This window comes from Myxocyprinus asiaticus, chromosome 15 (assembly GCF_019703515.2).
Source record: "Myxocyprinus asiaticus isolate MX2 ecotype Aquarium Trade chromosome 15, UBuf_Myxa_2, whole genome shotgun sequence".
In the NCBI taxonomy this organism is placed as follows: domain Eukaryota; kingdom Metazoa; phylum Chordata; class Actinopteri; order Cypriniformes; family Catostomidae; genus Myxocyprinus; species Myxocyprinus asiaticus.
Genome location: NC_059358.1, coordinates 12,503,774 through 12,529,959, shown reverse-complemented (window position 1 = coordinate 12,529,959; position 26,186 = coordinate 12,503,774). Strand labels below are relative to the sequence as shown.

Here is a 26,186-nt window from a genome sequence, read left to right as displayed (position 1 = left end):
TGTATTGCGGCAGAAAAGACATAGGAAGAGAGAAAGCGAGCTCCGTGACTGTGAGAACAGGTACTTTTCAATGCAGAAATAATGCAAAAGCAACTAATGATGGATAAAAATAACCACAATGTAAATTTTCCAGTTTTGGTCCGTTTTAAAATATAACCTTGCGAAAGTCGACCGAACCTGCATTTGGATAAGAAGCTTATTTTTGTATGTATGTTTGTTTGTATAACAGGCTTGATGGTGGAAAAGTAGCTTTGGTTGCATATGACATTACGTTGGAGGGGCTTTCTCAATCTAGAAACAATTGATTGAAAAATTAGGAAAATAAGCCATCAATATTTTTGGTCCATTTGCCCAGAAAAATAAAAATAATACAAAAATAAATGCCCCTGTTAAAAGTTAATTTCGTCAACTTCTAAGATTACTCTACCACATAGATACTAATAGACACTGGAAAGCCACAAAACTAAGTTCTTTACATGGCTTTCTCAAGCACTTTCCCATTGCAGACGCAAGTGGAAGGTATAGTAAGTTAAAAGCGTGCGTTTTTTTAATTTTATTTCGAGTTTCAAATGAGCAGATAATAATCTGAAGTTTTCAAAACACTAGAGAGAGAGAACCCCCCACTATTAACTTCGATTTATTTAGATTGAGCAGCGATGGTGTAAACAAAATTGGTTGCTGTGTTTGGGGGTCTCATCTACTCAAAACGCTTGATGTGTTTGCAATGGGAATAATGTTGTTTTGTTAGGATGAGTAGCCTACCTCATCATATGCCAGCTTTTATTGTTTATGCAAATTAAATTAGAAAAAAGCCTTAAATGAGAAATCAGCATGGAGAGAACCCTATGGCATTACCAGGCCAATCCACTTGCAGACTACATTTACCAATGACCAAACCATGAGATTACTTCATATGACAGAAAGAGAGAGGTCCAGCATTGACGTTAAGGCTGGGCTATTAATCAATTTTTATTTTTAATTACGATTTTGGCTTCCAAAGATTATGAAAACAAGCTAATCGAGATAAAACGCATTCCGCATTCCGTTTCGCAATGAAACACTCCGGCATTATATCTTCAAAGCATCTTTTAATATGTTCAAATAATATGGAAATAATAATAATAATAATATGTTCAAATAATATGGAAGCGGATTATGAAAATAAACTCCAAAACTGGCATTTCTCTGTGCGGTCAGCACTGCGTCTATGAGTGCCGTGAAGTGACCGGGTAAGAGACTGAATCTTCTCCCGGGTGATGTACACTCTGGCGCGGTGATGCTCGTCACTCGCAAGCATTTGCTGAAGCTACATTATAACGTGATGGCTCGCTACATAGTGAATCATAATATATGTCACGTTAACTGTGTGTGTCTTATCATGAAGAAAATTGCCGATATGCAGCTCTATTAAGAAGAGAAAGTTTATTTTTTGTGAATTAAAGATGGATCGAAGTGAACATAAAAGGTGAGAGAGTCTTAGCTCAGTATACACTGGAACAAAATACGTTTTTGATTAGTCTTTTTCAGCTTGTTTTCCAAAACAATATACATTTACTTTAGGAGCTATACTGCAGAAGAAAAAATTGTTATCGGAGAATGTTGAATACAAAATTTAATCAGGGCTCAACATTAATGCTTGTCCGGGACAAGTGGATTTTTGAAGGGGCAAGTGAAAGAGAATTTTACCTGCCCGACCTGACAAGCAGACTGATTAAACGAAAAATTAACCAGCTATATTTGTGATAGCCTAGGCCTGTGTCACTTATTAGAAAGTTCATATTCTTATTCTGCTGTTGAAAATAATCCAGAGCACGTAACATTAACAGCTGTGACCTATTTGATTGACAGACGGCGTATGTGTGTGTGCTAAACATGCGCGTGTTCCGAAAATGCTCGTGCTAATGTGCACCTGAACGGTCAAATACATTTTAAAATTCTGCCAAAATGCCCATCTTGGTGAGGTATTCATGTAAACACAGAGAGTGATATTTGTATTAAACTGTCAGACTTGTAAGTATAAATGTAAGCTAATAGACCTGCTGCTGTCTAGTGTAGTGTGTCATTATAACAATCAAACAACCATAACAAGAAAATGAGAAAGCACTCACTGCTCTTGACTGGATAACTTTAGTAGCTTTAAAAAGTATTAATGTATTATAATCATACAGTAAAGACCAGTAGTAGTTTTATGTTGAATTTCATTCTGAATGTTTACTTAAATACTTGATAGCCTACTGCTCTTAATTTTTTTAAGCTGTTTAAAAAGCACTGAATTTTCTTAATTTGTATTTTTTGTTCTATTGTTTTTAATCTAATTCAATTATATTGCTTTGTTATTTGTATTTTATTACTGACTGTTTACTAGTCTTGAATAATTACTTTAGAACTTGAAACCATTCTTCCATTATTAACATATTAGTTAGTGTTATTATTTGTTGTGGTTTTGAGGCTGGTATTGAGAATCATCAAATTTCACAACCGACTACTGAGATTTTGGTATTGTGATAATGTATAGACTATGTTGTACATGGTAGATCTTGCTGCAATAACATGATGAAAGAGTAGATCTCATTCCATAGAAGTGTGAGCACCCCTGCTGTAAATGATGGCGATGGAGGCTTTCCTTTATTTGACTACCATAAACAAAATAATTACCATACGACAATAGCCTCCTCCCCTGCCCAGTGCAGTTTACATTTCAAGCTCAAGGAAATCCACTGTTAAAAAGACAAAAAATGTTGTACTTTTTTTTTTAAAGTTCAATAAAAGCATGACGTTTCCAAAGCCAATGAGTAATCGTGTTAAAAAATTGTGATCTCAATATTGACCAAAATAATCGTGATTATGATTTTTTTCCATAACCGAGCAGCCCTAATTGACATCATGTTTTTGCAGCATATTCCATTGTTATGAATATGCCAAAAAGACGGCAAGAACTGAAGGGTGCAATTCAAGGCTCGTTGGCTGATCTTTCCCTTGGCACCCACGAAAACCACAGGAGACACAACAAACAAACAAACAGCATGACTGATGCAGCAAATCATTCTTAAATGGGAAACAAGTCACAAGCTTCAAGTTAAACAACAAAGCTTAAAAACAATGTCCTCATCACACCTCTAAAATGAAAACCATTCCACATCAAATTAAGGGTTTGGTCACCTCACTTTTGGTGCGACTAGTTGCCACAGTGGCAAAGCATTGCTTGGCAAATGTTTTACTTTTTTACAACACAATGTAGGCTGGGTGAATCATATGAGAGAGGAGGTCTGTCTGGAGTGCATTCCATGCGAAACAGCAGGCTATGTGGTTACGTGAGAAAGGCTCCGCGGCAGGGGATCTCGCAACACTCTTGGCCCAGGGCAGCATTGACAATGGGCACCTCTCTTCAAGACACTAGACTACCTCCACTCAGTGTGGCCAGAGAGAAAGAAGGGGGTCAATTAGTTCATTCCCAGCCATCATCCCCCCCCCACCCCACCTAGCTAAACAAAACTACACTGAGCCCTGCGTGTCCAGCCACTTTCACCCATAAGTTCATCTTTCACTCATTTCTACAGGCAGTGGGAGAGAAGCCACAAACACCAGAGCCCCAGCAATGAGCCCTTTGTTTATAGAGGAAATAAGAAGTACGCATGTGTAACGTGGATACTGCCAGTACTCTCAGTGAACTGCAATTATCTTCCCCCTCAAACCTACTTTGGTATTATCTGATTCCAAAAGTATTCCACTGGTGAAAATTATTTAATCCAAGGACCTCGGTGCATCACCGACTGGATCTTTCTCCAGACAACAACATTACAAAAAAAGATACATGGAGTCATTTTAGAACAGGAAACTTAGATGAAGAGAACTTGTGTGTGGGTGTCTGTGTGTGCGCTTTAGTATTCTGTTCTCCAATAAGATTGTGGTTCGGTAAAAGAGTTAACAAAATGACTTGACAGTTGGGAGAGAGCACTTTTCCTCTTATGTTCAACAGGCAGTTTTTAGTGTCTCGGGAATGCATTTGGTGCAAGTTGGATAATGTTTAAAGTCAACATGAAACAACACTGACCAACCAATTTACTTCTGTTAAGTGACGTATCTATCTCAGAGTAAAACTGAATATCAGGATTTTCCACACCGTTTGACCGATGAATTTCCATGATTTTTCTATTACTTTCTCAGCCATTCATGATTACTAGAAATTCTAAAATATAAAGTTATTTTTATAGAGGCTGCACTCACAAAGAGCAATTTCTTGCTCAAAATATATTGGAGCCAAATATGACTAATATATTCACAAATGGAAAATTCCACGATTTTTCATTGCAATCACAATTTTTAAATTCCCTGATATTTGCCTGGAATACTCAATGAGAAAATAAAACTTAAAGGCAGAACTTGATTTGATTCCCAAAAAGTGGGCGTTCCATATTAAAACTGACGTGAATATGAGTTTCCTGATAACTCTGGTAAAGATGAAAATTATTTTCCAGGATTCAGGCCTTATTTATTGGAGTTACTACCTACTGGGAACTAGAATGCAGAATCTGAAAGTCAAGTTCACCCTCAAGAGCATCTTGACATACCGCAATAGTATTTCTTTATTTATTTTTTTCAATTCATTTCTTGCCATTAGTGGCATAACCTTTATTCCTTTTACATTACCCATCATTACTCTAAAATATAACAATTTGGAAAGGTTGCATTACCTACAACGGTAGCCTACAACACTGTCTAAATAGCTATTTTATTAACATTAAACAATAGCCCGTGCAGTCTAGGTGATGTTTCAAAGGCAAAGTAAGTTATTACATTTTGATGAATGATAACGACCTACTAACAAACATACAGAAAAACCTTTTTTTTTTTTATTCCTAGGAATAATATTCTGTAATTAATCAGACATAATATGACAAATAAGTAGGGATGCACCGATACCACTTTTTCTCTTCCGATCCAATTCCGATAGCTGAAATCTCAGTATCTCAGTATATACCGATCCGATACCAGTGTTGTTGTTTTCATAATCAGTTTAGAATATCTATATCTCACTGAGTGATGCTAATTATATGTAAAGAAACACAAACCTTTAACTACACATTATTTCAATATAAATGTACAAACTATTAAGAAAAACGTTATTGTTAACTAGTCTATAATGTAGCAGCAAAATTAAAAGTAATTCCAGTCTAAGTGGTCATTAGAAAAGAAGGCATCTGGATTTTAAAGGATTCAGATCTCTCTTTTTTTGTTCAATTTAGTTGTACGATATTAGTTCACTTTTCATTCACAGTTATTTTTTGGAACCCATTAAACTTAAATATTGTTATAATTTGTAAACAAATAATAATAATAATAATACATTAATATTTTTATTGACTTTTAGAATTTTAAATACAACAGTAATATATTTCAATCATGCACCTTTAACTTTAAAACTCTCAGGCTTTCATTTTGACATTCTAAACTCTCCAGGAAGTCCAGTATGTGTCTGTTTGTTAGTAAGTTCACAGTAGTTTAATTCACTTCTTATTCAAATTCTGGTAAAATGCACCTCCGTCTCCGTTCTAAATGCATATTATAAGTGAAACGAACTATTGAGCATCTACATCTGAGATGTTGTTCGTGAGTAGTGCTCAATGTTGCGCAACGAGTGAAGGCTAAAAAAAGCCGCCAGTGTGTGTGTAAACAGAGCAGCGCCATTCATTAGCGTGCTGGCGCTGCACGTGCATATTATATATTTACTTATTAAACACAGCCTTTTGTGATTCACAGAGCTATTGCACATCTTTAAGTGGCTTTGAATAAAATGCACGAGTCATATGAACTACTTCAATGGTGTTTTTATGGTTCTTTTATGTAATTTTTGGAGCTTGACAGGAACGAACATGACTAACACACAGTATCGGATTTGGATCGGGCTCATGGGACCGATACCCGATCCATCTAAAAACGTCAGTATCGGAGCCGATACCGATCCAGGTATCGGATTGTGCATCCCTACAAATAACATGTATTAAGACAGAAAATATGGTAAATTTGGATTTCATATTGACTTCAACCCTTCCAATAACTGAAGAAATCTTGGAAACCAAATTGTAATTAGACCACAAATTCCACACCAATTATCAAAGTGGAGCTGCTCTGCCTAAAAATCCAAGTCAAGTGATTTTATTTGTATGGACGCTTTTACAACATACATTGCTTCAAAGCAGCTTTAACCATTTTATAAACATTCATAAAGTCTGCCATAGAACACTTCGCCCAAGAACAACTCCTAACCAAGTCATTGAGGAAGTTCTTCTCAGCACTGAAAACATGCAAAGAATTTAACAAGTCATGACATTCACTTTTCAAAAGTAATTACAGATCAGGTGCTTTTTGTTCTTTTGACAGCCTTGAGTGCAAAAAGCAGTTAAAATGAAAGTCAACTGTTTAAACAAGCGAAGAAATGGATGAATGACTTAATATTTCATAATAAAAGCCGTAACGCTGTTTGGATCCTAATTTGAGAAAATCTACCTATGAGCGAGTGATCTCCACTTTTTACTGACGTCAGTTTGAAAAACACAATGTTAAGTGCAAGCACAGTGCTTATAACTCTTGGGACTTGGCAGTCAAGCACTAAAACAGCAGAACCATATTAAGCAGAGACAATAATTCAAGCTTTCAATAGGGGGACCGTCTGGCTTAATTAACACTCACAGGGGAACTCTCCATCAAAATAAAACTGTTTGTCCATTAAATGAGATCTTCTTAAACAAGAATGTATTTAATGGCATCAATCTGCGAAGGAGAAAATGAAAGGGTGTCGTGATGAAAAGAAGCTCTTCTAAATCACCCAACTGGGAACGTCCCGGAGGAGAATGCTAGAAAACACAACTCTGTCATCTGTTAAAGACAGGGGTGTGGTAAGAGACATACCAGGACTCTGAAGAAGTACAGGTACTCCGCTGCACCCGAGTAGTTCCCACACTCGTACTGGAACTTGGCGTATCGGTACAGAGTGTCCAAGTACTCCTGGCGAAACTGCAAGGAAAGGCAGGAGAAGTTAAAAGAAAAGAGAAATGAATTTCTCAAAGTGGAAAGACCAACTTTAGAGGCTAAACATTAATAACACACCTAGCATGTGATAAATACTATCTCGTTAGAGTAAATCCAAGTGATAACAAGGGGTGCTAAAGGGAAGTTCCATTAGTGACCGAGAACTCTGGAGATGCAACAGAATAAACAAACTGGAATGAACAGCTGGACACAAAAGTCGCATAGGAACTCCTATCAGAAATAACAGTACAGCAACTTGGCAACCTCCAGCGTTTTAGCATCAGTGTGAACACCCCTATAATTAATATAACATGAAAGACATTTTATCCGTAGCCTGGTCAACATTTTGGACCTTTGTCAGAGTAGCAACATATTACATTTTTGACAGGAATGAAAATGAGGCAGCAAGAGATAGAAGTGTCTCTTTAATGGGTTGTAATGTCGTTTAAATTGGTGTTGATCATTTAGCTGACAAAACATTGAAAATACATTTTCAAAAAAAAAATTTCTTTAAAAATCTTTCGGAAATTTAGTAGACAAAAAATTAGACATGATCAAGGACCTGACTGAGGTCTATTGTGCTGGGTTAGATCTGACCACAGTGAAATCTAATTGGTCCAAAATCCTGCTCCACATGATCAAACATCAAATATCTTCTGATTGTTGGGCTGCACAATTAATAAAAAAACTAATGTTGCATCAATGTTTTTTATTTACAACGCGTTTTTGCAGCAGTTGAGAATTCTAACCAATCACAGACATGTCAGTTGAGCAATGAAACGGCAATGGCCAATCAAAGACGCTTAAATTAGTCTTCCGTCCTATCAGTAATGACAACTGATCCTAATCCAAAGTTTTAAACAGTCTGATGCCCAGATGCTTACTTTATGTTTCACCTCTTTTCACGATGGCACGCGAAGAAGCTTTAGAACAAAAGCGAAAAGCACTTTGGAATTATTTTGGATTCACTGCATGTTACGCTGCTTGCAACTTAAATTGTAAATACACTGCAAATGCACCAAAACTAAAACGCTCCTGTTCTAATCAAGGCATAAACAGTGTAAATAATTGATTTATTTTGCTGATTAATTTGCTGGCTTTAATAATCACAGTTACAATATCAAGGGCAATAATTGACAATTATGATTTTTGTCATAATTGTGCAGACCTATCTGATTTTGTTGCTTAATGCATTATTTTGCTTTCAGTAAGAACAACAGAAAAATTACTTAACTCTGGAAAATTGTTGCATCAAACCTGGTTAGGACACAGTGTGAAATGTAACCCCAAGGTTATTTGGCCCACCCTTTTAAACCACAATCCTCGAGTTCATCTAACAGTGATGACCAATGAGTACCAGTAGTCTTACGGACAGTTTCGGTATAACATGCTCAAGAAACTTGCTCCCAGAGCATCTCGGAACAGAGAGCTCATTGTGTGTGTGTGCTATTTTATGTCTCTGTGTTTGTGTGGTCACAGTAAACTAGAGCTCCGGTGCGGATGTTGTTAAGGCAAGAGGGGCTTTCCTGGACGCGTGCCTGCATGGATTTTGTCGTAAAGGCAGCAGAGTCCATGCAGTGAAGGTGCACTGAGGACAGGCCTCAGGTCAGTCCCAGGATGCCTGGGTGGGAGGGGAGTGCCGTCAAGTCAAATATAGATTCCCCAGCATTCTTGAGGCCATACCCATGGGTTTCAAGCCGTTCTGTTTATTCTTACCAATTCGCCACAGAATGTACATGTCCGCAGAAATTTCTGCAAGCCATAAAATCCCCGAAAATGAGTTTAGGTTTTGGGAAGTAATTTAATGTTTCACTGCTCGGGGCTGCCCCTCCCGTTAACCCCCCCAAGCAAAACCGGGTTCACAGAGAAGTCATGAGAACTCTGCAGAGGGGTGGAAGAGTCAGCAGAAGTACTTACACCATGCTTGTCGGCCAGATAGTCGAAAAGCATACGCCCGTCCCTGGAAGAGAGAAGCATTTTACGGTGAACAGGGGTTTTCTTAAAGTTGCAATAGTGTGGATATTTTCTTGACTGAGCCATTCAACAGAAGAGATGTTCAACACTTATTTTCTAAAAAGTACAAAGATATTAGAGTAACTCATAAGACGTGAAAATCTAGTAGTCTTCATTGACTAACAAGAAATCCAAAGAAAAAATCAAAACACAAGAATGGACACAAGCAGTTAAAACAGAGAAATCCCAAAGAATCGAGAGAAGAAACGTGGGCAAAGCAAGTTCAAATCCCTCGATTCATTTCCTTATCCAGTTCCCACTCTCTTTCACCATAATTTTTGGACATCTCTCTAGTCTCCTCTAAACAGAAGAGGCAAAAAGACCCCCAATATTAGATTTTTACATGGTGGTGCTTGCCCGAGCAAATGTCATCCCCAAAATGTTAGGTCACTGTGGTTGGTTGCCAGAGCATTGCTATCCAGGGCGTTTCAATAATGCTCTGGTTCCTACATATGGCTCAGATCCCTCCTTCAATAAAAGTCTACAGAATTTGTTTACACCTATTGTATTGTCTGCCAGACGAAAAACGTAGGGGCTTCCACATAACTCACAGCGGCGTGTCTGCACACCGTTCAACACCAGTGTCAAGAGCTGCTTTGACCACCACATGACAAGCATTGCAGGGAGCGTCACAGAAGGACAAATTTACGAGTTTGCCAGGCAAGGAAGCAGGTGTACACAGAAAAGAAGTCCTGGCAATTGAGGACAGAAAGTAATAGGATTCGTAATAAGAGGATTCATTTACGTTAAGGTCTTAGTGTGTACTTGGTAGAGCTGAACGACTTGGACAAAAAAAATCTATTTGTGATTATTTTGAAAAATATTGCAAAAATTGTATTTCACTACGTCATATCGCGATTTCCATTTTATTTTGATTAATTAATCAGCTATAGTTCTTGGTGAATTTAAATTAGTTCAAGAACTGAGGACTCTGGATCCTCTGAAACAGAACGCAATAGTCGGGTTCCGGAGGTAAAAATCCCATGCATTTTTTTTCCATAGACTAATTGATTTTTACAGAGAACTTACAAACATTTAAAGACAGACCTACCATAAACTCTGAGGTGGATCATCAATGGTATATGATTCTGTTGAAGCCATCAGTCCACATTATTTAAACTTCACTGTTTAAAAATCGTGTTTGATAGTGGAATTCCTGGTGAACAACTACACTATCCGTGGTCCAGCTGAGAAAGATCCACCAATCAGAGAACTGTGGCCAAAAATGTATTGGAATATTTAGCAATAATCCTAAACTATATTGTTTCTATACTTATAGTCAACAACCTAAAATCAATATTTTTATATATTTCCATTGTTTTATATTCGATTATGTCATTGACAATGCTTCATGGGATTGAAGTTCCTGCCCTCATGATGGTAAAAGATGGAAAGATGGTAAGTACACATTCTTGTACAGTCTTTGTCTTTTTGTCAGATTTTTAAATAATTTTTTGCTTCAAAAAAAATGGTGGTAATGTTGCAATTCACCTCGGATCTGGTAAGGTTGGTTGAATGAATGGAATGAATGAATAGGAAAAATACTTCTGGAAACTAGACGGCTGATAAAGTGTGTGTGTGTGAAATTAACTCATTCAATATCTCTTCATATAGTTCAACATTTTTTAAATATCTCTTATTGCTTTAATTCAAAGACATAGTTATTGACGTACAAATGTGTGAGAAAATAACTATAGTTTTAAGCTTTAAGCAAATTGCCCCGTTATCATTGGCAAATGCTTCGAAAGTTCAGCAGCAAAGTAGATTTTTCTATTTTTATTTAATTTTTTTTTACTTTGAGCGCAGACAGAAGTGCAATGCGGTGCCAGGGGCAACACTGATGCTTCACTCGATAAAGCTCAATGTATTTTGCAACAAGTCATGTGGAAGCCCCTTACGTCCGATCACTAATGGGGCTTTTCCACTGCACGGTACAGCTCGACTCGACTCTGCTCGCTTTTTGGGGGTTTTCCACTGTGGACAGTACCTGGTACTTTTTTTAGTACCACCTCGGTCGAGGTTCCAAGCAAGCCGAGCCAATACTAAATGTGACGTCAAAACCCTGCAGATCACTGATTGGTCAGAGAGAATCATCACTACCAGCATCACTGGATTTGTGACATGGGACATCAACCCGCAAGTTTTAAAGTTAGCAACAGCGATAGCAATATAATTTGTCCACGTGACTTTCGAATTGTAAAAAGAAATGGCTGTGCGCAAAATCACGCCGTGGTCAATAAACGAGGTGCAGACGTTCCTCTCGTTAGCGACGAACGAAACGATGTGAAACGAAAAAGTATTTCAGGAAGTGTCTCAGCTGTTGGCCACACACGGCTACCACCGGACCTACCAACAGTGTAGGGAAAAGTTAAAAAATCCATAACAGCCAGAGTGGTTCAAACAGAAGAAAGTGGAAGTGGTTCAACCAAATGGACGCTATCTATGGCAATAGACCGGCGAGAAATGGGAGGGAGAGTGCCCTGGACCCGGCCACAGCATTGTTGGAGTCCACGATGGAGGTTGGTACGTTTTGTTACGTTAACTCTATATTCTGCTTGTTTAGTTAACCAGCTACTGGAAAGCTTGCTTCTAAAACAACCAGGCCAATTTAACTGTTACGCTTTTGTAAAATCACCATGCAACAACTGCTTTATGCAGCACAATAAGCTAGTAGCTAACAGCTAGCAGTCGTGTTATTGTTTATGGTCAGTAATGTTTGTGTCGCGTTTAAGATGATGTCACGGCAGTAGAGGCGGCGCAACTATGACGATCAGCCTATAATCCCACCCACGTTGAGGCGGCACTAAACTGCAGTGGAAAAGCAAGCTCAGAAAAGTAGAGCGAGCAGAGTCGAGTTGAACCGTAACGTGCAGTGGAAAAGTGCCATTAGGAAAGTAACAGCACACCTCTCTTTAACAAGCTGCATGGGTTGTGGTATTATTCATGTCCAAAGCAAAAAAAGTGCTGGACAAATTACAAGCCAATGATGGAATATTTAGGGTTTGTTCATATCCCTAACCCTGATTTTGAGGGTAATACATAGTTATGGTATCATTAAAGAAAGAGATAATAAGAAAATTATGGAAACAAACAAAAACAAACACCCAGTATCTCTTCATCAGGTAGGCAGGGGTGAGGATCTACTGCTACTTGTGTGATGGTGTATCATTGGGTTTTGGCAAAATACTCGGCAAAGGGGGAGCTGGTAGCCATGCTTACCGCACGACCACCTCCGTCAAATGTGGCCGGCCTCTAAAGAACTCGGCAAATGAAGTTGTGCGTCACCGCATGCTCCAGACAGAAAGAGGAGGTTGCGAGTTTATTTTATTTGTGGGGAGGTTCAAAGGCTGTTTATAAAGGCGTTCTCCTGCAGGACTGCTTCTGTTCCATTATACTGTCATCTGACAGATGCTGGGACTCTGGATGGAGACTAGGGGTGGGAACCAGCAGGGACCTGCAGAAACTATATGATATCATTATCGGTGTTGTGGTACAATTCTTTATTGTTTGGAGTATTGTAATATAAAATAAATGTGCACATATCTTATAGGCCAATAACAGGGAAAATGTAATAACCATATTTGTGCACCAACAGTGGAATTAATGACAATATGTTTGCCAATACTTTGTTACCATTTATTTGCTTGCAGCAGAGAATCTCAGACTGCTTGTGGCTTCACTCACTCCTTGTCAGGCAGTCTGAAGCATATTATGACACTTTGTGAAGATCATTTTGAAATCTAAGCACAGTGTTCAATGTTTAGGGGCTCGTTTTATTCAGGATCATCTGTTGGAAGACTATGCCGTTCTCCATACTCTGTTCATGTCTCATTCGGTTTATGTTTCATCATGGCCGATACCAGTGGGTTATCTGTATCGGCCACAATGAGCAGTGAATTATCAGTTATCGTCCCAGAAATGTCGCATCCCTTGTTCCAGCAAGCAGATTGGCTGTATGGAAAAACTTGCAGATTAGCTGAATGTGCAAGCTCTGTATGAACATCCTGACAAAGGAAACAAGTTATAAACTCATCCTGCGAATGCATTTTGTTAGACGTTTACATTCTGTGGTGGTCAATCACTATTTTAAATTAGATTTTTGGCATTAGAATATCAAATATCAATACAGTATCATGAGGTCAAATACCATGATACTTCAAAATTATGACTTTTCTCCCTGCTTTAATGGAGAAAAGCTACCCCTACTGTCCTTATTGAGAATTTCCGCATTTGGCTGACCCCCTCACCTAGTATCTCCCATAACTATTTACTGCCTGTCAGTCTATGTGTGTCTGTCTGCCGAAGAGAATATTAGCCTATATTTTTACCCTGTCAGCTATCACCACCTCCCGTTTGGACCAAAATGAAGAACAGGCAGACCAGCCTTCACCATAGAGGTCAATGCAACTGGTGCTGAGGGAACTGAGAAGACTCGGCCCTCTGCCATTCAGTGCAGCTCATCTATCCATCACCCTCAGCCCATTATAGAAAGAATCCATCACCACTCCATATGTTCCAACACTCTTGAGCAATGGTCCTGACAGATTTTCAAACATGATATCACCTGCTAATAACATCCGCTCTATATCCGACATTGTCAGAGAGCCAACACTGTAAACATCAGACTGACGCAGTAAAAAAAAAAAAAGCAATGCAAATGTGCAAATAAACAAAGGAACAAATAAAGACGAGTCCTGATCTGCACTTCCTGGTGGCATGTCGGCCTGTGAAACTCCAGACACCAAAAAATGCCCTCCGAAACCGAAATATTCAGATAGAACGACTAAACTTCAAAGTGGCTCGTTAATGAAGAGCAGACATCCATTTGAGTGGGTTAATTAAGACTGTGCCTGGTTCTAAGGCCACAAACTTAATCCTGAACTGTGATAAAAACATGTTTGGGAGAAATGAAAAGCAAACTGGTGTTTAAAGATGTCTAGGGAAGGCAATACCACCTACTGAGATTTCTCACTGTAGAGACACCACAAACACACACTGGTAGCCTGATAAAATATATAGAAGCATGGTGCGGTATTAGCACTAGTCAAAGCAAGCAATTAAACAATAACTAAATGCAGATCACAGACTCAGCTACTTGCTTTACCTGCAGGGATCAAAATTAAAAGCAGCCACTAAGTCACTGCTATGCTCTTACCCAACAATAAAAATCGGTCATCATTCACTCGCCCTAATATTCTTTCAAATCCATATGACTTTCTTTCATTTATCAAAAAAGGAGATGTTAAGCAGAATGAAAGCCTCAGTCACCATTCACTTTTACTGCATCCTTTTAACATACGATTAAAGTGAAAGGTGACTGAGGCAAACATTCTGCCAAACATATCCTTTTGTGTTCAACTGAAAAAAAAAAAAAAAAAAAAAGAAAAGAAAAACAACAAATGAGGGTGAGTAAATGATTACAGAATTTTCATTTTGTGGTAGAGTTAGATCTTCTGAGTTATATAGTGACTCAACAAAAGTAAAATGATGTCTTTCCAATCCACCATGATCAAAGAGAATCCAAGTCTCTAATCTACTGTAGCAAATCCCTCCAAGTGTTAATGGAGACAACTATTTGGAGAATATCTCTGTTGGTTTCAGTAATGAGTGCAATGACCTCCTGTTAATTAAATAAATACAAATCTCTAATCCATAATATGCCTCAAACCTAAAATATCTACATTGGCCGGTGGCAAGAAATTACTTAAATGAAATGAGGGATACCATCCAAGAAAATCAATCAAAGGACGAAGACAGAGTTTAACCAAAATATTTTAATTATGGCAGCGTCTGAGAAACCAAAAAAGTAGCCTCAGTTAAACTCCAGCATTCTGCTCTTCTGAATTTGCAGAATGAAACTAAAACTGTCCACATGGCAATTTGCATCTAATATGAACCCCCATTGTGAATACAAATGCCTGCTGATGTTCTGCCATCCATTTAATTAAATAGCACTTAAGCCCGACCATCCAGAAAAAGAGACTTTTTGGATCCCTTTAAATTTCAAACAACCACAAAGCTGTCAAGACGGTACTCAATGGCTTATTGGTAGCCCTTAGTAACAGACTCTAGGTCATTCCCATGGTCTAAACATCATGCAGAACATCCAGGTATCCAAATGAGTCCAAAAGGACATTTTTACATTTTGAGGTTCTTTTGGATCGTTTTTCTGCAACTCACGCTGACTTTTTCATGTTTTTAATGTGTTGGCACTTGCACCAAATTATATGTACATATTAAATTTTGTGAATTTAATTTATTATCTTTTTTTTGTTTGTTTTTTTTAAAGATAATTTTGCATAGTGCATCAGTTCATCCTATTAATCAAGAGTATGGTACAGAAATGAATTTAAATTTCTGAAGATTCAGAAGAGGAACGGAATTTGGACAGTTGAAGGAAACATCCTGCAAACAAATATTTATGATCTCAACAGTTTATTTCGCCCCACTGCAACACAAATAATTAGACAGATATGTAGGTAAACAGACAAGATAGATAGACAGAAAAACGTCTTTCAAAGGCAAGACACAGTAAAAGGAGTCAGAATGATGCTTAACTAAACGGACAACTGAAGAGATAAATGGTCATAAGCAAGCAGATGTCTGAATTCCACATTTACCTTGTTGACTGCATCTGTCTGGTGGTCTCTGGATCCTCAAACACCTTCACAATTGGCTCCGTTTCAGCCTGCAGTTGCTTCAGCTGAGCCACAACTTCAGACCTCTTCTCTCTGAGAGCTGCAAACAGGTGGCACACTGTAAATCAGAACCTACTATACCAACCAATGATCATATACAGTATACACCCTTTAAGCATCTTTGTTACAGAGGTTACAGGGGACTGTAGCATCAAGTTACATGAACTCATCAGCAAAAACTCACAGTTTGGTATTTCTTTATCAGGAAATAAATTCCTGTACACATCCATGGCGAAGTCCACCATGTTGGTGTCACTGAGAAGATTCAGCTTTCCATGGAGGAGCTCATGCTCATTGTAAATCTAGAACACAGGTATGGAAACATGAAAAATTCCCCAAAATCCAAAACTATTTTCACCAGCCTTACACAGTCATGTCTACATACTGTCTAAAGCGAAGAGAAATGTATTAGCCTTCCTATTGTCTTAGGGTCATTTTTGACCAGGCACAGGTAAAGAATACATTATAAACACAGCATATTATGACTTTGTCAAGACCATCAAAACAAACCAAATTAAAAAAAAAAAAAAAACATTTATTTTTGTATGTAATTGTTTAAGAGAAAAATTCCTTAAATCAAATTGTTCTTTCCATTGTCTCAACGGGTCAATTTTGACCTGGATGGGAAGAACCAGTTGTGACCTTTCACATTCCGACTTTCTGGATGTTTTGCAGCTTTAAATCGTTTTTGGTATATATTTGAATAAAATGTGACATATATTTTACACTTTCTCAAATTTAGCCCCTAGCCCCATTCTGCCTTCTAGCTTCCTCACCTGCTCCACTAGGTACTGCATCTTCCCCACAAATTGAATTCTTACCTCTAAAACAGGGTCTGTGCACAAATACACATGTCCGCACATGCACAGAGAGAGTATTTTAAACAGTTTTGAACAGCTAATATGTTAGTAAATACGTTTATTAACAGAATTTTATATTAAAGCGTACAATGGGGCTAAAGGCTCCCCAATGGTAAAAGACCACTGGATGTTATTTTCTCCGAAAACATTGGATGGAAGAAATAACTATTACGACACTCTCCTAAACCCCTGTAACACTGTAACAAATTGTTTGACATCAGTGGAAAGGATTTGTTGCAATGGATGTGCAAAGTGGACTCATCTAACTGCTGGAAATGGCTATAGGGATTCATTTGTGAGATATCTGTACACTGTTGATTTTTATTATTTTATTTTTTTTGCAAGCAGAATAATCAGAAATTGTTTTAATATAGTTCAGATAATATAAAACGCCCATAGTGATTGAAATGAATGTAAATTGAGACATCCTTTGCCAATTTTTGTCAAGTTTTTAAACATTTTTTAAATATTTTAATTAGTATTATTTTTTTTATTATTTAAAAATAATGTTACTCCATTAATATTCAGAATGTATCATTTTTTCCCTTATCAGTATACACACTTGGACAACAATAAAAAAAGATTTTCATTAAGGGGGGGCGGGGGGTGTTAGTACAGTTGTACAGTAGTCAAGAATTTATGCATTATGAATGTTTTTCAATACAGCTAAAAAATGACCCAAAAGGAGGGTTAATATATAAACTCAGCAAAAAAGAAACGTCCCTTTTTCAGGACACTGTATTTTAAAGATAGTTTTGTAAAAATCCAAATAACTTTACAGATCTTTATTGTAAAGGGTTTAAACAATGTTTTCCATGCTTGTTCAATGAACCATTAACAATTAATGAACATGCACCTGTGGAACTGTTGTTAAGACAATAACAGCTTACAGACGGTAGGCAATTAAGGTCACAGTTATAAAAACTTAGGACACTAAAGAGACCTTTCTACTGACTCTGAAACACACCAAAAGAAAGATGCCCTACCACCCCTGGAGTTCGCTAGTTCGAATCCCTGGGCATGCTGAGTGACTCCAGCCAGGTCTCCTAAGCAACCAAATTATCGTCGAAGGAATGAGCATTACATCGAGGCCTGTACTCTGGAGCGGGATCGATTTGGAGGTGGAGGGTCCGTCATGGTCTGGGGCGGTGTGTCACAGCATCATCGGACTGAGCTTGTTGTCATTGCAGGCAATCTCAACACTTGTGCGTTACAGGGAAGACATCCTCCTCCCTCATGTGGTACTCTTCCTGCAGGCTCATCCTGACATGACCCTCCACCATGACAATGCCACCAGCCATACTGCTCGTTCTGTGTGTGATTTCCTGCAAGACAGGAATGTCAGTGTTCTGCCATGGCCAGCGAAGAGCCAGGATCTCAATCCCATTGAGCACGTCTGGGACCTGTTAGATCAGAGGGTGAGGGCTAGGGCCATTCCCCCAGAAATGTCCAGGAACTTGCAAGTGCCTTGGTGCAAGAGTGGGGTAACATCTCACAGCAAGAACTGGCAAATCTGGTGCAGTCCATGAGGAGGAGATGCACTGCAGTACTTAATGGAGCTGGTGGCCACACCAGATACTGACTGTTACTTTTGATTTTGAAATCAAAATGAAATCCCTCCCCATTCTATTTCTGTTAGTCACATGTCTGTGAAACTTGTTCAGTTTATGTCTTGAAACTTTTTGTCCATACAAATATTTACACATGTTAAGTTTGCTGAAAATAAAAGCAGTTGAAAGTGTGAGGACGTTTTTTTTTTTTTTTTTTTTTGCTGAGTTTATAAAATTACTACAGCATTTATAGGAAACACCAGCAGTTTAAAATGATAAACACTGCGGCACTATGGTCTCATAATCTAGTAGGCACTAAGCATTTTGGGGAATCGGGGGCTTGTTCCAAACATTCCAAAATGCCTTTGATGCCCAAAAATGCTGTCTAGGCAGGCGACTCACTAGGTAGACCAAAAATCTATCCATAAAGGCAGCGGTCGTGTAGGGATTCTTTAGAAATCCAAATAAATACAAACGCAGTGTCCTCGCTTCTAGACACGATCGTATGCTGCTCACTAAGTTGCCCAAACCTTATCTAAAAAAAAAAAAAATCTAGGTAGACAGCTAGCTAGCACCTGAAAGATAACTAAAATGGTATCTATTATTAATGTCAAACTTTGTTTGCGTTATGATTGCGTACACTGAGTCATGTATTGTTTTGCTCTAGGTCTTTATTGAATAGTGACCTCATGAGTTATCTGCTCTGCATACTACCCGACATGCCGGTGAGAAAGTAGCATTGTGGCTAACACGACGCGCGCACGTGGTTAAAATTACCGCTGCTTTCACACACAAATAATGATACACTATACCTTCAAATAAAAGCGCATACAATTATACACATACTTCTTTTACTGAGAGGAATTCCAGCAGCGGGAAAACGAGATGTCTATCAAGAAAGTGGGCGATTTTGGTGGTTAGATCGTATTCCGCCATGTTGACAACGGAAGAGGACGCGCTTCAAAACAAGAAAACTTTATGTATTGGAACGGGTGCACCTTACAAGACACGCAAGGCTTCTGCATCTGGAGGAGTTTGTGAAAGTAGCACACAGTATCAATAGAATAGAATAGAATTTAAAGGAATAGTTCACCCAAAATTGAAACCTCTCTCATCATTTACTCACCCTCATGCCATCCTAGATGTGTATGACTTTCTTTCATCTGCATAACACATCAAAGATTTTTAGAAGAATATCTGTGCTCTGTAGGTCCATCTAATTCAAATGAAGGGTGACCAGAATTTTAAAGCTCCAAAAAGCACATAAAGGCAGCATAAAATTTATCCATACCTCTCCGGTGGATTGATTAATGTCTTCAGAAGCGATATGATACGTGTGGGTGACAAACAGATCAGGTTTAAGTATTTTTTTTTTTTACTTTAAATTTCAACATTCACTTTCATATTCTTCTTTTGTTTTCCTACTGGGCAGGAAGGATAATTTATAGTAAAAAAGGGACTTAAATATTGATCTCTTTCTCACCAACACCTATCATATTTATTCAGAAGACATGGGTTAATCCACTAGAGTTGCATGGGTAACTTTTATTCTGCCTTTATTTCATTTTTGGAGCTTCAAAGTTCTGGCCACCATTCACTTGCACTGTGAGGACCTACAGAGCTGAGATATTCATCTAAAAATCTTTGTTTGTGTTCAGCAAAAGAAAGAAAGTCATACACATCTGGGGTGGCATGAGAGAGAATAAATTGTGAGAGAATGTTTTAGTTTTTGAACTATCCCTTTAAGACTTTTATAGCTTTATTTACCAAGTACACAAGAACAAGGTATTTCAGTTTCTGCTCGTATTGATATAAATTAAGAATCAGAAGTGGACATAATTATAAAAGAAGAAATATTTATTTATATATGTGGCAAATACAATACAGAAACAAACAGAAAGAAATATAAATGGTAAAGGATGCTAAATTATTGAAAGTTGGAAAGCATATAATATATCGATTGGATTAAAAAAGTTACAATGAATGATGAGAGAACTGACCATGTTAACAAAAGTTCTGGCCAGGGGAAAAAGCTATGCATGTGTCAGAATACAATAGAATAGAATAGAATAGAACAGAACAGAATAGAATACTGGAAAAAAAAAAAAAAAACCTTTATTGCTTTATATTTTCGTAAACGGAATGTGCCAGATGTTCATTTTTATTTTCTTCACTTTTCATAATCTCTGACTTGTGTGTACTATTCTGATTTTCATTTGTAGAGTGAAATGGGAGCATAGTTATGCTATAAACCTTTCAAGACTCCTATAATTTAACTGCAGAATTGATACAATGAAACATTTTATTTATAAGGAGGTTAAGCCTTGTCAAGTGAACTTGCTGAATTAAAAAAAAAAAAAAAAAAAAAAATGGTCCTGTTCCAGAACCCACTGAAATTCCTCCAACAGACAAGTATCAGCTAGAGTTCACCGGGCCCAGGGAAAGTGACCTCTCTCTGGAACACACAGTTACCTACACATAAGGATCAAAACAGAAGGGGGAAAAAAATCTCACTCAGCGTTTTCTTTCATTATTACTGTCAAAATAATCATGCTGCATGGGTTACAGACATTCCACATATTACCTACACCATGGAGTGTCAGCTACAGTAAATTCACTTTCATTGTATGGAAAAAAATATGCAATGAATGTGTACGGTGACTGAGGCTAACATTTTGCCTAGCATCTCCTTTTTTGCTCTGCAGAGGAAAGACAGTCATATGGGTCTGGATCCAACATGAGGGTGATTCTGATTCAGGTTCCACTGGTGCCTGTCCTAGATCCCAAAACAGTTTCTCTCTTGTAACAGTGAACTCTCTTTCTCCTAACAGATTGCAGGTAGGAATGAGTCACATACGCACCATTGTCACTTTGGCCAAATCTGTTTTATGGGGCACCTCTGATGTTTTCTGAAAAGCTGGAGTGAAAACAACAGAAGTTAAGTTAGAGAAAGTTGCATAACATTCATGTCTAGACAAAGCACTTTATAGATAAATGTCTCTTTTGTTTTAATTCTAATACTTTTGTTTGGACACATCCATTTTCTCAGAGTTTGAATACTGATAAGTGGCATAACATCTTGTTGGTTTTGATCAGAGCAAAGGTTAACTTGTCCCTTTTGAAAAATGGAAATTCACATCAAAATTTCACGCTCGCTTTACAGTGCTATGAGCCAATTTTCACAGTCTTTATGTGTGCATGAGGTTTTCTTTACAAATGAATCATGTTTTTTCTTTGGTATTGAGTATTTTTACAGTCACACCCACCATACATTCCCATAGTTCATGAGAAAGTTATTTTGTCCAAATAATTCAACACTAATAATGTATTTCTTGCATGAAAGCACATGTACTGGGCTTAGACAGGGTTGGATTCTGTTTATATATATATATATATATATATATATATATATATATACACATTATTTTATTTTATTTTCACAAAAGAAAAGCAAGGACATCGTTAATTTAAAGGGATAGTTCACCCAAAAATGAAAATTCTCTCATCATTTACTCACATCTTGCCATCCCAGATGTTGATGTCTTTCTGTCATCTGCTAAACACAAACAAAGATTTTTAGAAGAATTTCTCAGCTCTGTAGTTCCGTACAATACAAGTGAATGGGTGCCAAAATTTTGAATCTCCAAAATCCACATAAGGGCAACATAAATGTACTCCAAATGACTCTGGCGGTTAAATCCATATCGTCTGAAGTGATATGATAGATGCAGGTGAGAAACAGATCAATATTTAAGTCCTTTTTTACTATATCTCCACTTTCACTTTATCATTCTTCTTGTGTTTTTGGTGATTCACATTCTGCATGCATATCGCCCCCTACTGTGCAGGGAGGAGAATTTATGATACAAAAAATGACTTAGCCTAAATATTGATCTGTTTCTCACCCACACCTATCATATCATGTCTGAACACATGTATTTAACCACTGGAATCATATGGATTACTTTAGTGCTCCCTTTATGTGGATTTTGGAATTTAAAATTTTTGCCACCTATTCACTTGAATTGTGAGGACCTACAGAGCTGAAATATTTTTCTAAATATTTCAATTTGTATTCTGCAAAAGAAAGAAAGTCATACACATCTGGAATGCCAGGAAGTTGAGTAAATAATGAGAGAATTTTCATTTTTGGTTAAACTATCCCTTTAAAACTTTTATTTTATTTATTTATCTAATAATTTTCAATGAGAACATTTATTTTCCCCCTAACCCTTATAACAATTTGGCACATCAGACTAGTTGGCACAGGTTTGAGAAAGCATCCATGAAAATTCTTGAGAAATTATTATTCATGGCTTAACATAAGGAAATTACCGGCTATTACTAAGTGGTTTGGTTTAACTGTGCAAATAGGCCCCATGTCGGGATTGTAAATGCTTCAGCACTTAAGGTAGAATAATGTTTCCTCACTGTGCCTTTTTATAAAGTGGGATCTAGATTCAGAGCATTATTTTAATATGAAAGGGGCATTAACTTGCGGTGCTAGCACTTTTATAATGTGTTCTTCTAAACCGGAGACAAGACTTAAAGCCTATTTGGTGGTTTAAATTTTTCTTGTTCTGCATCCAGATAAAAGCAGCAACGTGAATTTGTTAATTGTTTCAGAGCAATCACAAATATGCTGCTGCATATAAATATGCTGAAATCAACAAATACAATCATCAGTCTTAAAAACATTTTCTTTCTTTCTTTTTTTTTTTTTTTTTGCTTGCAAACGTGAAAAGGCAAAGATTTACAGAAAGAGTCCAATGCTGGCAAAGTCTGTTGGAAAAGCAAGAAGCAATAGATTAAATACCGCAAGCGGAATACTAATTTACATTAAGTTTTACATTTGAAAAATTATTCTGAGGCCAAATTGCTCTGGTTTCTCCTGTTTCAACCAGCCAATCATTTTAACGAAGGAGCCTCTGGAGCACAGCATTGGAAAATCCACGTTTGCCCTCTCCACCTAGAAAAACGAAGAGAGACTCACTAATTTAGTTTTCAGTTCTCTTGCATTTTTTTTTTGTTTTTTTTTGTTTGTTTGTTTTTTTTGCATTGCCATTTAAAGTTCACATTAAGCTAAATTTACAGCACAAACCTCTTATATTGTAGTCTGAATGCAAATTCCTTTAAAGCAACTTCAAGGAACAATGGAGGAACAATGGTTCCTGAATATTGACATGTTATCTTGGATAAGAACATGTGAAACCATTCCTTAATAATAAACAGACCTTGACAACAAACCACACTTCAAATTCAGTGACTAACATGGGTCACCAAACACATTTTTAGAGAATATGGTAAGTAATAGGTACCCTGGCTGGGTGTGTGACCCATAACACAAGAGGTAAAAAACACAAGCACCCAAAAAAGCTTTTCTCTTGGCCTCAGTACCACTTCTTAACAGGTCATTTCAACACAAATATAGAGCCATTTAAAAAGAGGAACTGTCTTTTACAATGAATCATACCAAATTGTGGCTTTGTTAATGCACAGGAAACTCTGAGCGCTAAGGTGATTAAACCGTTGGTGTTCTTTCGAGGGAAACATACTCACTATTACGGAAAAATACAGACCTTTCTGCGTTCACAATTGGATGCCATTAGTAAACCCAAATCCCCCTGGATCTTTAAAGCCAGTTTCTTAAAAGGAGACCTAATTATAACCTAAATTTTTACAACCTTATTTGACTGACGAAGTGTTGAATGAGCTAATGGCTGAGGGCATAATTTTCCCAGCGAAATGCTGCAAATCAATTTGATGTAAAAACCTGACTCAATTGATATTTTGCAAAAATATCTTTCTTGATGTTTTTGGACACGAACTGTTTATGTAGATAGACATGGATGGTTTAAATGTCTGTGGTAGACAGTAAAATGTTTGCAGGAAAATATCTGATTGCCCCAGATGTTGTTGCTGCTTTTTTACAACTGGAAACTTCACTATGCAGATGCTCCAGAACACGGCAAAGTGAATATTCCATGCCTACACTCCATCTCCACCCATCCCAACTGAGAAAAGTGGTAGGTACGACCACAAAAATAATAACTTGCACAATTAAGTATTCCACTCTAAGTGAACACAAACACACACACACACACCCACACATCTTTCTTCATTTCACTTTCATAAACCTCAAGCCTCAAAATAAAAAACTAAACCTTACATAAGATTTGTTACTGTTAACCAATCCTGCATTTTGTGTTGAAATATATTATACTTCACTGTCACAAGTTTTACAGTTTTACATCACCATGTATGGCCATGTATGAAAGCTCTAGTACTGTTTACTCTCTCTATATATACAGTCTATATGTGTGTGTATATATATATATATATATATATACACACACCGATCAGCCACAACATTAAAACCATCTGCCTAATATTGTGTAGGTCCCCCTTGTGCTGCCAAAACAGTGCCAACCCACATCTCAGAATAGCATTCTGAGATGCTATTCTTCTCACTGAAATTGTTATCTGAGTTACCGTGGACTTTGTCATTTCGAACCAGTCTGTTCATTCTCTGTTGACCTCTCTCATCAACAAGGCATTTCCATCCGTAGAACTGCCGCTCACTGGATGTTTTTTGTTTTTGGCACCATTCTGAGTAAATTCTAGAGACTGTTGTGTGTGAAAATCCCAGGAGATCAGCAGGTACAGAAATACTCAAACCAGCCCATCTGGCACCAACAATCATCCGTGCGATTATATATTCAGCCAATCGTGTGGCAGCAGTGCAATGTGTAAAATCAGGCAGATACGGGTCAGGAGCTTCAGTTAATGTTCACATCAACCATCAGAATGGGGGGAAAACAAGTGATCTGGTGATTTGGAACATGGCATGATTGTTGGTTCCAGATGGGCTGGTTTGAGTATTTCTGTACCTGCTGATCTCCTGGGATTTTCACGCACAACAGTCTGTAGAATTTACTCAGAATGGTGCCAAAAACAAAAAACATGCAGTGAGCAGCAGTTCTGTGGATGGAAATGCTTTGTTGATTAGAGAGGTCAACAGAGAATGGCTAGACTGGTTCGAACTGACAAAGTCTACGGTAACTCAGATAACCGCTCTGTACAATTGTGGTGAGAAGAATATAATCTCAGAATACAGAGATGTGGGTTGGCACTGTTTTGGGCGGCACAAAGGGGACCTACACAATATTAGGCAGGTGGTTTTAATGTTGTGGCTGATCGGTGGTACATGTATGTATAAATATATATATATATATATATATATATATATATATATATTTCCATATTTAAAAACAATCCTTTTTCACACTGCAAGACCATTTAAATTGAAGTCAAAAGGTGACTAAACATTGTGAAAAACTTAAAAACATAACCTAAATATCAAATCTTGATGTTCATTAAAATGTATGCAATGGTGATGTGCAAAGTCCCCAGGAACAAGACAAAGGAAGCTTATAAGCGAAAAGAGGTCATATCTACATAAAGGAAGTGATATAAATGGCCTATGGAATGGCCTGGCATCAAACCATGTTCATATGTATCATGAGGCCCTGTAGGCACCTCCTTAACCATTGGGAACTATTGTTAAGCGCAGCATTGTGGAGGCCCCCTGTTGTTACTTAACCGACTTCATCATGGGGAGGAAGATTGGAGGGTGGTCCTTAGAGCAGCCGCTTCTGGCCAGTTTCTCCACACCTTCATGAGGGTTGCTGCTGCCAGGTGATTTCCAGTCTACCCAACATGGGAGAGAAGGCAAATGTCTTTATGAGCAACCATGGTCTGCACTCTGAATAAGAGGGAAAAAATGACAGAGACAAAGTGCAGTTATAGCAGATGAATAACAGAATGGTTGCTTGTAAAAAGAAATGAAATACTCAACTGTAAACATGCAGTTTAGTTTTCTTAATTTTCTGATGATGGCAAAGGGGGCCATGGTTACACTATATAAAGAGAGCTTGTGCTCAAGTAAGTGTTTTTAATGCTGTTGTAATAAATCTGAAAATTCACTGTTGGGTATCCCCAATTAAGAGCAGTGTTTGTGGTAAGCATTACTAGTAACA

The 26,186-nt window shown here is 37.6% G+C and overlaps 1 protein-coding gene and 1 long non-coding RNA gene across 2 annotated transcripts in view; both read right to left on the bottom strand.

Moving 5' to 3' along the window:
* LOC127452932 (eukaryotic translation initiation factor 3 subunit E-A) overlaps positions 1-19,125 on the bottom strand; it is a 64,245-nt gene extending 45,120 nt beyond the window's left edge. Inside the window, exons 1-5 of the mRNA XM_051718823.1 lie at positions 18,994-19,125; positions 15,922-16,039; positions 15,660-15,777; positions 8,944-8,986; positions 6,907-7,011 (exon numbers count right to left, since the gene is read on the bottom strand). Coding sequence (XP_051574783.1) covers positions 6,907-7,011; positions 8,944-8,986; positions 15,660-15,777; positions 15,922-16,039; positions 18,994-19,083 — 474 coding nt within the window. The 5' untranslated portion in view covers positions 19,084-19,125. The remainder of the gene's footprint in view (positions 1-6,906; positions 7,012-8,943; positions 8,987-15,659; positions 15,778-15,921; positions 16,040-18,993) is intronic.
* A 1,174-nt stretch (positions 19,126-20,299) lies between these two features.
* Positions 20,300-25,801, bottom strand: LOC127452957 (uncharacterized). Its single transcript, XR_007899337.1, has 3 exons — positions 25,751-25,801; positions 20,820-21,064; positions 20,300-20,619 (listed from the first exon to the last, which is right to left on the bottom strand). It is a non-coding gene; the product is annotated as an uncharacterized LOC127452957 (long non-coding RNA).
* Between the last annotated feature and the right edge of the window lie 385 nt (positions 25,802-26,186).